This window comes from Schistocerca piceifrons, chromosome X (genome assembly GCF_021461385.2).
Source record: "Schistocerca piceifrons isolate TAMUIC-IGC-003096 chromosome X, iqSchPice1.1, whole genome shotgun sequence".
In the NCBI taxonomy this organism is placed as follows: Eukaryota; Metazoa; Arthropoda; class Insecta; order Orthoptera; family Acrididae; genus Schistocerca; species Schistocerca piceifrons.
Genome location: NC_060149.1, coordinates 929,873,097 through 929,885,953, shown reverse-complemented (window position 1 = coordinate 929,885,953; position 12,857 = coordinate 929,873,097). Strand labels below are relative to the sequence as shown.

The 12,857-nt window shown below is 37.6% G+C and overlaps 1 protein-coding gene across 3 annotated transcripts in view; it reads left to right on the top strand.

Annotated features, from left to right (window-relative positions):
- LOC124721851 (homeobox protein aristaless-like) overlaps positions 1–12,067 on the top strand; it is a 128,149-nt gene extending 116,082 nt beyond the window's left edge. For all 3 annotated transcript variants that reach the window (XM_047246981.1, XM_047246983.1, XM_047246982.1), the window contains one exon: positions 10,567–12,067. In XM_047246981.1, coding sequence (XP_047102937.1) covers positions 10,567–10,790 — 224 coding nt within the window. In that variant the 3' untranslated portion in view covers positions 10,791–12,067. The remainder of the gene's footprint in view (positions 1–10,566) is intronic.
- Positions 12,068–12,857: the final 790 nt, after the last annotated feature.

Genomic DNA, 12,857 nt, shown 5'->3' with positions numbered 1-12,857 from the left:
TAGAATTTGGTGGCCAATGATTTTAATTTACATCAAATGTCTTGTTGGCTTATCAACAAATGGACTAACAATTTTTTGTTTAATAAAACTACATTGTTTGCTCATTTTGTGTTTATTTATCTTTTTTAAGCTGTTTCAACAACAGAATGAAAGTTTCTGCTGTACTGTTTGTACAACAGAATCATATCTAACTCATACGCAGCCCTTAAAATTATATGGTCTTGTCTTCATGGAACATGATGCTCCAGTTCCACATTTCAGCATTCTTTCCCCCATCTGTGTACGAATATAATTTACTCTCATTCATATACCTAAAAAGATTGAAAGTGGAGTAGCTAAATATGTAATAAGAAATGGAGTGAGTCTCTCAGCTACAGCATTTATTTCATTCCGCTATACTTTCTATCAATGAACTTCAATCAATTTGACTGCATTGTAGCTTGTAGTTCTCTTATACAAAACTGTTTATTTTTTACATAATCATAGTGGTCTAGGGGTAGCGTCTTTGATTCATAATCAAAACGTCTACGGTCCCGGGTTCGATCCCCGCCACTGCCTAAATTTTGATAAATAATCAGCATTGGCGGCCAAAGACTTCCGGCATAAGAAGTCAGCCTCATTCTGCCAATGGCCTTGTCAAAGAGGGCCGAGGAGTGGATAGAGGTTCAAGGCACTCTCTTTTCTTAGGATGGGAAATTGCCCCTAAAGGTGGAAGAATCAGCAATGATCAACGACATGAGGATGCAGAAGGCAATGGAAACCACTGCATTAAAGACACGTAACGTGTATCCACAGGACATGTGGCCTGTAATTGAAGAAGTGTCATGATGATCTCTCCATTGGCAAAAGATTCTGGAATAGTCCCCCATTCGGATCTCCGGGAGGGGATTGCCAAGGGGGAGGTTACCATGAGAAAAAGATTGAATAATCTACGAAAGGATAACATTCTACGAGTCGGGGCGTGGAATGTCAGAAGCTTGAACGTGGTAGGGAAACTAGAAAATCTGAAAAGGGAAATGCAAAGGCTCAATCTAGATATAGTAGGGGTCAGTGAAGTGAAGTGGAAGGAAGACAAGAATTTCTGGTCAGATGAGTATCGGGTAATATCAACAGCAGCAGAAAATTGTATAACAGGTGTAGGATTCGTTATGAATAGGAGGGTAGGGCAGAGGGTGTGTTACTGTGAACAGTTCAGTGACCGGGTTGTTCTAATCAGAATTGACAGCAGACCAACACCGACAACGATAGTTCAGGTATACATGCCGACGTCGCAAGCTGAAGATGAACAGATAGAGAAAGTGTATGAGGATATTGAAAGGGTAATGCAGTATGTAAAGGGGGATGAAAATCTAATAGTCATGGGCGACTGGAATGCAGTTGTAGGGGAAGGAGTAGAAGAAAAGGTTACAGGAGAATATGGGCTTGGGACAAGGAATGAAAGAGGAGAAAGACTAATTGAGTTCTGTAACAAGTTTCAGCTAGTAATAGCAAATACCCTGTTCAAGAATCACAAGAGGAGGAGGTATACTTGGAAAAGGCTGGGAGATATGGGAAGATTTCAATTAGATTGCATCATGGTCGGACAGAGATTCCGAAATCAGATACTGGATTGTAAGGCGTACCCAGGAGCAGATATAGACTCAGACCACAATTCAGTAGTGATGAAGAGTAGGCTGAAGTTCAAGACATTAGTCAGGAAGAATCAATACGCAAAGAAGTGGGATACAGAAGTACTAAGGAATGACGAGATACGTTTGAAGTTCTCTAACGCTATAGATACAGCAGTAAGGAATAGCGCAGTAGGCAGTACAGTTGAAGAGGAATGGACATCTCTAAAAAGGGCCATCACAAAAGTTGGGAAGGAAAACATAGGTACAAAGAAGGTAGCTGTGAAGAAACCATGGGTAACAGAAGAAATACTTCAGTTGATTGATGAAAGAAGGAAGTACAAACATGTTCCCGGAAAATCAGGAGTACAGAAATACAAGTCGCTGAGGAATGAAATAAATAGGAAGTGCAGGGAAGCTAAGATGAAATGGCTGCAGGAAAAATGTGAAGACATTGAAAAAGATATGATTGTCAGAAGGACAGACTCAGCATACAGGAAAGTCAAACAACCTTTGGTGACATTAAAAGCAACGGTGGTAACATTAAGAGTGCAACGGGAATTCCACTGTTAAATGCAGAGGAGAGAGCAGATAGGTGGAAAGAATACATTGAAAGCCTCTATGAGGGTGAAGATTTGTCTGATGTGATAGAAGAAGAAACAGGAGTCGATTTAGAAGAGATAGGGGATCCAGTATTAGAATCAGAATTTAAAAGAGCTTTGGAGGACTTATGATCAAATAAGGCAGAAGGGATAGATAACATTCCATCAGAATTTCTAAAATCATTGGGGGAAGTGGCAACAAAATGACTATTCACGTTGGTGTGTAGAATATGAGTCTGGCGATATACCATCTGACTTTTGGAAAAGCATCATCCACACAATTCCGAAGATGGCAAGAGCTGACAAGTGCGAGAATTATCGCACAATCAGCTTAATATGTCATGCATCGAAGTTGCTTACAAGAATAATATACAGAAGAATGGAAAAGAAAATTGAGAATGCGCTAGGTGACGATCAGTTTGGCTTTAGGAAAAGTAAAGGGACGAGAGAGACAATTCTGACATTACGGCTAATAATGGAAGCAAGCCTAAAGAAAAATCAAGACACTTTCATAGGATTTGTCGACCTGGAAAAAGCGTTCAACAATATAAAATGGAGCAAGCTGTTCGAGATTCTGAAAAAAGTAGGGGTAAGCTATAGGGAGAGACAGGTCATATACAATATGTACAACAACAAAGAGGGAATAATAAGAGTGGACGATCAAGAACGAAGTGCGCGTATTAAGAAGGGTGTAAGACAAGGCTGTAGCCTTTCGCCCCTACTCCTCAACCTGTACATCGAGGAAGCAATGATGGAAATAAAAGAAAGGTTCAGGAGTGGAATTAAAATACAAGGTGAAAGGATATCAATGATACGATTCACAGATGACATTGCTATCCTGAGTGAAAGTGAAGAAGAATTAAATGATCTGCTGAACGGAATGAACAGTCTAATGAGTACACAGTATGGTTTGAGAGTAAATTGGAGAAAGATGAAGGTAATGAGAAGTAGTAGAAATGAGAACAGCGAGAAACTTAACATCAGGATTGATGGTCATGAAGTCAATGAAGTTAAGGAATTCTGCTACCTAGGCAGTAAAATAACCAATGACAGATGGAGCAAGGAGGACATCAAAAGCAGACTCGCTATGGCAAAAAAGGCATTTCTGGCCAAGAGAAGTCTACTATTATCAAATACCGGCCTTAATTTGAGGAAGAAATTTCTGAGGATGTACGTCTGGAGTACAGCATTATATGGAAGTGAAACATTGACTGTGGGAAAACCGGAACAGAAGAGAATCGAAGCATTTGAGATGTGGTGCTATAGACAAATGTTGAAAATTAGGTGGACTGATAAGGTAAGGAATGAGGAGGTTCTACGCAGAATCGGAGAGGAAAGGAATATGTGGAAAACACTGATAAGGAGAAGGGACAGGGTGATAGGACATCTGCTAAGACATGAGGGAATGACTTCCATGGTACTAGAGGGAGTTGTAGAAGGAAAAAACTGTAGAGGAAGACAGAGACTGGAATACGTTAAGCAAATAATTGAGGACGTAGGTTGCAAGTGCTACTCTGAGATGAAGAGGTTAGCACAGGAAAGGAATTCGTTGTGGGCCGCATCAAACCAGTCAGTAGATTGATGACCAAAAAGAAAAAAAAACAAAACAAAAAAAGTGGATCAGAATTTTATCTTGTCACTACATCAGCATCATAATCACACAAACTGGTTTTGGTCAAATTTATCTCTAATTCAGTAACAAGAAGTGAGGTACAGATAGCAGTTTCATGTATTTCATTATCTATTTTGGACAGGATAACCCAGATTATCAGAAATGTGGGACAGGTTATCATAACATTTTAATCATCACCTCAAAAATCAAGTTAGATAATTAATTTTTTGTTTGTTTGTCTGTTACTCATTGAAATCCTCTCTCCAGAGTGCTATAGCATGCTACAAGAGAATCCCAAATAAAAAGGTGCAGCCCATTGATAATTGATGTGGAAATCTGTTTTCTGCATCTAAAGTCAAACAAAACTGCTGGCAGAAGTGCACAGAAACAACCCACTATCATATGACACAGTGGTTAGGTGGAGCAGATACTTCCAGTGTAGTCAAACAGGTTTGAATGATGATTAACGAAGAAGCAGATTTTTTTTTTAACTGGGGATCACAAGAGAACTGTAAGTCCTAGTGCTTGAAAACCTATTTATCACAACTGAGGCACTAGCAAAAAAATGAAAATCAATTTTCAACATCTAGCATGACATTTTGAACAGGACATAGGTCACAGGGTGCTGGATTCACGGGCAGTTCATGCCTATCCAACAAGCTCACCAAACTGAGAGGCCTGCAAAAAAGTTGAGCTGTGTGAAGTCACACAAGATGACTACTTTATCACCTACTCACAATGGATCAGTGCAGTTGTACCACTATACCACTGAGACAAAGGAGAAAAGCAAGTAAGGGAAACATGTGGATCCACCACCACCAAAAGCTGAAGGCACAACAATTGTCAGGGAAGGTGATGCTGAGTGTTTTATGGGACTGACACAGTGTGGCAATAACAGATTATGCTTTCATGGGGAAAACTGTCACAGGAGCATACTACCAAAATCTCCTGATGAGTTTACGAGAGGCTATTGAGACGAAGTGTTGTGGTAAGCTGTCTGAAGGGGTGTTTCTGCTCCACGACACCCCAGCTCATTCTGCACATGAAAAAATCACATGTGCTGTTTTGCCTCTTTCTCCATATTCTTCTGACATGACACCAAGTAAATTCTCCCTCTTGAGAAAAATGAGGTTTAGATTAATCCTGTTAGTTCGTAGAAGGACCATTGCAAAATGATAGATACTGAAAAGACAATTTCTCTTTTAATGTGTGTGCAGCCTATAGAAAATAGCTTTTGAGGGAATTTGTTTTGTTTTTCACATGGCAGGGATGGTAAGTAAACTAAAAATGCAGTGAGTTGGCTCTTGCTGTGGACTATTTCTTTCAAGAATCACTGATTGTTCATAAGTGACTTTTCAAGATGTTTTGATGAAAGTCTTATGACAGATGTATGCTTCCTTTTTTTCATTGTATAAAAAAATTAATGAATTCTCAGTGAATTTCCAGAAAATGTATATTTGTAAACATGGAGGCATACATAACCTTGAAAAAGGAAATAAAGTAGTCCAGAGTTCAACATCTCATTAATTTACGGTTATAAGAGATGGGGCACTTGCTCAGCTAGACAAGGACATTCCTCCCTTAAATCATCACATAAATGTCAAAATGATAGATATTAAAATAAGTGACAATGGGTTAGAAAAGCAAATGAATATTCTCAACAGAGGAAAAGCCACTGGACTTGATGGGATACCAATACAGTTCTACATAGAGCATGCAGAAGAAATGGTTCCTCTTCTAGCAGCAGTGTACTGTAGGTTGCTGGAAGAGCAGAGGTAGAAAAAAAGTGCCGGTCATTTTCATTTTCAAAAAGGGCCATAAACAGATACACAAAACTATAGGCCTATATCTCTTATGTTGCTCTGTCATACAATTATCAATCGTGTTCTACGCTCATGTTTTTTTACATTTCTGAAGACTGAAAATCTCCTCTGTAGGACTCAACACGGGTTTCAAAAACAAAGACTGTGTGAAACCCAGTTCGCTCTGTTCATCCATGACACCCAGAAAGCAGTCGATGCAGTGTTCCTCGACTTCTGGAAGGCATTCAAGACAATTCCACGCTGCTGCCTAATGAGCAAAATATGAATTTATGGGATACCAGACCAGCTCTGTGACTCAAATGACTTTCTACCAAATTAAAAAGCAGCATATCATTCTGAACAGAGAAGACTCTTCAGAAGTAAAAGTAACTTCAAGCAGTGGATGATGTCAGAGGTTTCATGAGGCTTTTGCTCATGATGCCTGATGATGCTGATGTGAACAGAGAAGTCTCAACTCTAGGAAATTGTAGAAAATTGCAGGGAGACCTGCAGAGAATCGACGCTTGGTACAGGGACTGGTAATTGACACTCAACGTGAACAAATGTAATGTATCGCACATAGAAAGGCAGACGGATCTATTACTGTATGATTACATGATTGCAGAACCATCATTGGCAGCAAGTAACACCCACAAAAATTTCTAGGAGTACGTGTACAGAGCAATTTAAAATGGCACAACAACATAAAACTAAGTGCTGATGTCAGACAGGTTCATTGAATGAATGCACAGCAACTGTAGCCCACCCGCAAAGGAAGTAGCTTACAAAACTCTCATTCAACCAATACTTGAATATTGCTCATAAGTCTGGATCTGTACCAGATAGAGGAAATACAGAAGATACAAATAAGAGCAGCATGTTTCATTACAGGTTCATTTAGTAAACAAGAAGGTCAGCCAACTCCAGTGGCAGACACTGCAAGAGTGGAGTTCACAATTGTGGTGAACTTCACTGTTAAAGTTAAGAGAGCAACCATTCCTTAGGATAGTCCACTAATACATTACTTCCTCCTACATATATCTTGCAAAAAGACAAAGAAGGTAAAATTTGAGAGATTCAAGTTGACATGGAAATTTTCCACCAATTGGTCTTCTGGCGAACCATTTGTAACTGGAACAGGTAAATGGGGTGGTGACAGTGGTATACAAGCACCCTTCATCACACACCATAAAGTTGCTCGCAGAATAGATGCAGATGTAGAAAGTAAGGTCCACAGTTCATTGTGGGGAATATTATTCTACGAGAAGATGTGTGAATATTACTGAACCATCAGTTTGATAAATCGTGGTTACAAAATGCTGACACATGTTATTTACAGAAGACTGGAAAGACTAGATGCTGACCTGAGGGAGAAATGTGGGATCATGTGGGCAGTACTGGAAGAGGGACTGAAGAACGGCAAACACACTGTTATAACATTGTTGGGTTTAGAGAAAAGTTTTGATGATGTTGACTGGAATACACTGTTTAAAATTCTAAAAGTATCAGAGATAAAACACAAGGAGCAGGAGGTTATCCAGAACTTGTATAGAAACCACACTGCAAATATAGGAGTCAAAGAACATTGACGGATAGCAGTAGTTGAGAAGGGAGTGAGACAGGATTGTAGCCCGTCTTCAATGTTATTAAATCTGCACACTGAGCAAGCAGTAAAGGGTAATGAAGAGAAATTTGGAAAGAGAATTTAAGTACAGGGAGAAGAAATAAAAACTTTGTGGTTTGCTAATGATATTTTAATTCTGTTGGAGATGGGAAAGGACTTGGACGAGCAGTTAAACAGAATGGATAATGTCTTGCAAAGAGATCATAAATTATGAGGTGTGTGAGAAAAGTAATGAGACTGACAACACTGTGAGTAATCTGACAGTGCTGTGTTCTACTTGTGCAGACTGGTGTGCTCATCCCTTCCAAATGCTCAGTCCAAGTTTCAGCTTCGTACAGCCGTCGTGTGATTTTTGAGAGCGCCATGAATGAATTTGTGCTGTTGTTATGTTACGAAAATGGAACAGGAGAACTTAGAGCAATATTATGCCATCAAGTTTTGTGTTAAACTTAGGGAATATATGACTGTGAACTTTGAAAATTTGAAACAGGCCTATGGGGAACATTCTTCATCAAGAGCACAAATTTTTCACTGGTGCAAACCACCTTTGGAAGGCCGAGGACACAGAAGATGAACCTCGCACAAGGATACCTTCAACTTCAAAACCAATGAAAACATCAAAGTAGTCATCAAAGTATGTGTGTGTGTGTGTGTGTGTGTGTGTGTGTGTGTGTGTGTGTGTGTGTGTTTTGTATGGCTAGAAAAAGAAAGTGCATACTGAAAGCTAGCCAAGCTCCAAACCTTTTGTTTGTGTACCTATCGATGACATAGCACTTCTGCCTTTCAGTGAGTCATCTCCTTTATTCCTAAATAATTCAGAAACTGTATTGCATCAGCATTTGGTAGATGATATAACCCAGTCATAGATTCACTAAGTTAAGATCATTACTGTGGAGAACAACACCAGTCACTTGGACTGATCTTTTGTTGGTGTGGTGTTCAAGAAAGGATTTTTTCAAATATTGTATCTTTGCTTACATAAATTGCCACACCACCACCATTATGGTACTGCCTGTAACTGCTAGTAAGTAACCTTCTAATCTTCAATGTATTGTTTCTCTGGGTTTTAGTTCACATTCAGTAATTAAGCGCACTTGTTGTGTGTGTTCCACTTTGAAAATATGCAGTAAGTTGAGTGTGTTTCCTAGATTATTGAACAAATAAGTGCATATCTTTAAAGGTGTTACCCCTCCTTGTTGATTTACCACACAGCAAGAATAACATTTATTCAGGTTAAATTTTTTAAAACAGTAACTGGATCTTAATACTATGTTGCAATTACTGGTCACTTATTTCACAGCTGGCTTTCCTTCAAGTAAACAGAACCCAGACACATCTTAACTACATCCCTGAACATTAGTATGATGGCCCTTCATCCTAAAAAAGCTTCATGGTTGTAGTCTAGGTCAATTGGATACTCCTCCTTACAAGCTTTGTCACACAGTTCACTGATCTGGGAAACTAGCTTGACCTTTCATTTTCTGTTTATGTGCAGTAAATAAGTGGTGTGTTCATCATTGTTCACTTTACTTAAGTCTAGTAAATGTGCATAGTTAAACTTATTGCACAGTTTTGTTTGCTCAGAATTGATAGTACTGAACTTTATTTACACACAACCATTATAGTAAATCATGTCATACTGCCATTGTGACAATGATGTTCGTATTAAATAGTTTCAGTAATAAGTTTTGAAAACATCACAGGGCTACCTTATATTTGCTTATATAAATGTCACTGCTGCTGCCTAGATCATCTTTTGTTGGTTGACTTGCCCCTGTTGTAATATTCTCCACCACTGCATTTAACATTGCACTAGGGGTGTGTGTGTGTGTGTGTGTGTGTGTGTGTGGTGTGTGTGTGGTGTGTGTGTGTGTGTGTGTGTGTGTGTGTGTGTGTGTGTGTGTGTGTGTGTGTGTGGTGTGTGTGTGTTTCTAATAATTTGTGTGTTCCATGTAAAAATTTCAGATATAAAGTTCATTTAAGTCAAATGTCTCCTCCTTTCAGTTGCAGTTTTCATGAACATTGACATTCATGATTTCTGGAAATTGTATACAGATTTACTTTTAAATATGTATTAGTAAAATAGCAGTTCATTTGTTTTACATCACAGAGAAATGCCATTCCTGCCACCCCTCCCACCCTGCCCCTCCAATCATGCCAATACAAGTTTGGTACCTTAATCTGCATTTGTTCACTCAGTTAACTTGACTGAAAATGTAAAATCAGTATTCAGTTTATAATGTGACTAAAATTCAATTATGATTTCAGTGCTTCTCTTTATAATAAAATTTCAGCTAATGATATATCATTCTCGTTAACTGGACCAGACATAACATTCACTGGCCCACAGTTCTTTAGCGAAAATTGTGCTGATGTTGATGGATAAAACTTGACTCTCAACTTAGGCACTTTAAGTTTTGCTAATATGGTACAGCATTCAAAGAACTGTTCAGTGCAATATTCAATTATTTCTTGGAATATGACCATGCCTTTTGTTCTGCGCAGATGTCAATATGTTTAAGACACTAAACACATATTTGGGAGTATAATATTTCAGGTCCCTAATTTGGGTTGTCTGTGGTAAACCATCTTAATGCCAGAATGGTTCAATGTAAACATATTAAAACTGATTTTTCACTTTTTAGTATCAAACACAGACTGTTCAATGTAACTACAAAGATAGCAAAATAAGCTCTGTGCTGAATAATACATTAATACATAGGTAATACATTAATACATTATGTGCACAAGTAAAGCGAGAACTGGCCCTTTATATACTATGTGCAACAACCAATATGAGAACTATCATTTAATAGTTGGAAATGGTGTGATATTAAAAATAAAGTTGCTAAAAACAGTGGAGGGCGTAAAGGTACCACTCAGCATATAGCCGAGGCATTGACATACACAGCTACATTGTCCCAGTGGATTACATTGTCCTGACACTGCAGTATGAGGATAATGTAGATGGCTAGGATAATACAGCTGTCCATGTGTTCAATGTGTATTTTTTTAGTTAGCTCCTTAGGTCAACACAGTCTTCAAGCTCAGTAATGCTTTCAATTTTAAGACTAGGATGTGACTGGTATGTTGGTAATATCACGGTTTCATAAAATTGCAATTGAAATAACAAGCAAATCAGTGTAAAGTAAATAGATTAGAAGAATGGTTGAATAGAAGTCTCTTTTAGAAAAAAAATCCTGATACAATTTATGTGGCATACTTATGAACTCCATTACTGTTTAATAAATAGTATAATTTTGAATGTTAATTTAGTACGAAATACAGTAGTTCTAAATGTCATGATAATGCGTTGCAGGTGGTAGCCCACTTGGCCCATTCAGCCCTGGAGTTGGACCCAGTCTGCCAACTTCTTCTCCAAGTGCAGGTGGCATCTTCTTTGGTGTGGAGTGGGGAGGCTTTTCCCCATACCACCTATCACAACACAAGTCTACAGAGTCCACTGAACCTGATGCTGACTTACTGCGGCTTAAACCCTCAAATAAAGAACAGTCACCTTCAACATTATTAACACCTGAATAAAAAGATTTGTGTGTTATGCACTTACTGAAAGAGTATACCGCATAGATGAATTTGTGATGACTGAGATTTAATGCATTCACAGCCACAGTAAAAAAGTATGGTGCCTATGTTAAACTGCGTTCCTACAAGAAATAAACAGATGTTGTGAAAGTATTTCTTAAGCTGAAAAGAACTCCTTCACACATGTTCAGCAAAGAAATTAGTAAATATTACCAGTAGCACTTTCAAAAATGGGAAAAGTTAGTTTAATCAAATATAATACATACATGGAATCTAGGCATACTCTCCTTGTGATTTATAGCAAAACATGTTATTACTGAAAAACTTTCATCATACAACACAGTAAAAGAATGGGTTCACTACATATATGGTCTACTGTGTACAAATTATTCAGAGATGCCTGAGAAGTCAGCATGGTTTGTGGACAAGACCCAATATCATGTCATGTGTGTCTAAAATGTGTCAGTACTCTTAGCCAAAATTTTCATATGAGGCAATAACTAGATAACACATGTGAGTTCTATGTTGAACATAATAAGATAATGGTTTCTTTAAAGATTGTGTTCATTTCACTTCACTGTGGGATATTTGCACATCATGATACTGATTTCCTTTTTGTATTATGCCCCATTAATAATAAACTTGTGTTAACTCCCAGAACATTATGTAACTTAGTCACTAAAATGTTTGCACTACTATAAAAATGAAAATATGCAGTAAAACATTTATAAAGCAATCCATGTTTTTAAATTTCAGCAAGCAAAACTGCAGTGATGATGACAATTTCTTATGGTTATAATTTAGATATTATTTGGGGTTTTCTGATCTGTCTACCACAAACTTACAGAAAGCCAATAAAACCAGAGTTGATGCATGCCATTATGAAAAAAACTGTTAAACAGCCATTCAGTACTTGTATTACAAGTAAAAATATGTGATGCATGGTAATATACTTTGTATGAGGAGATTTTTATACAGCAGTGGGAACATAAACAGAAATACAACACAATTTTCCAAAATTTGTTATAGGAACCTATGTATTCATAATGTAGATATTGTATAACTTGAAGTGTTCTCCAGTGTTGTCTAAGTATTTGCTAATTCTTCTAGAGATGTTATATTTTTTTCTTTCATTCATTGCCCTTTGTACAGGTTCATTGATTATCTTGTGCACCATTGAAAAATAGTAGTTCTTATAAACAGATATTCCTTGTGTATTTCTGGCAGTGAGATACAGCTGTAAGTGAAAGAATAATAAAACGGCAAAGTAAAGAAAATATTTCATTTATGTCATACCTGCTTTCCTTGCATTGCTACTTCTCTGTCAGTGAAATGAGTTCTTAGAATAGTTGTACTGTTTCACAACATACATTCATTAAAACAAGAGTTAAAACATTTACACAAAGGGATACCTGATTATTCCATAAATTAATTTCTGGGTAATATAAAAAATGCAAATGAATTGCTCAATTACATCTTGTGGCATATTTTTAAACTAAAGGTTAAATTTTTTGGACATGAAATTTAATTGTTTGCATTAAGAATTTCATCTATTATTTTTAGCATTTACCTACAAGCCATGAAATTGGGAGATAACTAGTTCATGCCAGAGCCAACTGAAACTGGAACATCGTCACATACTAAGAGAAAAGATACCATTAAAATCAGCTGCTAGAAACAATAAGAACTTAATTCTGGACTGCAGTGAGTGGGCTATTGACTCTGACCTTTCATATCACAATTGTTGAGTTTGAAATGAACAGATATGCAAGTCAATGCATTTCCAAAATACTTGTTCTGGCTACATAATATTAATGGAAAAAAAAAAAACCCTGGCAACAGCTACACCTGAGCAACGGTTGTGAATGGAACTGCATTGCACTTTAGACTATGTTACATATTTATACCTATTTGTAACTTCCATAGCAACAAGGGAAACACACCCAATAGGGAGTGGTCAAGTGATAGTGACCAGAATCACAGCATGTTATGATGACCCCACTAGTGTGTACAGGAATGATATCTTCGTAAATCAAAGTGTCAGCCCTGCTGCTTATAACTTAAAAA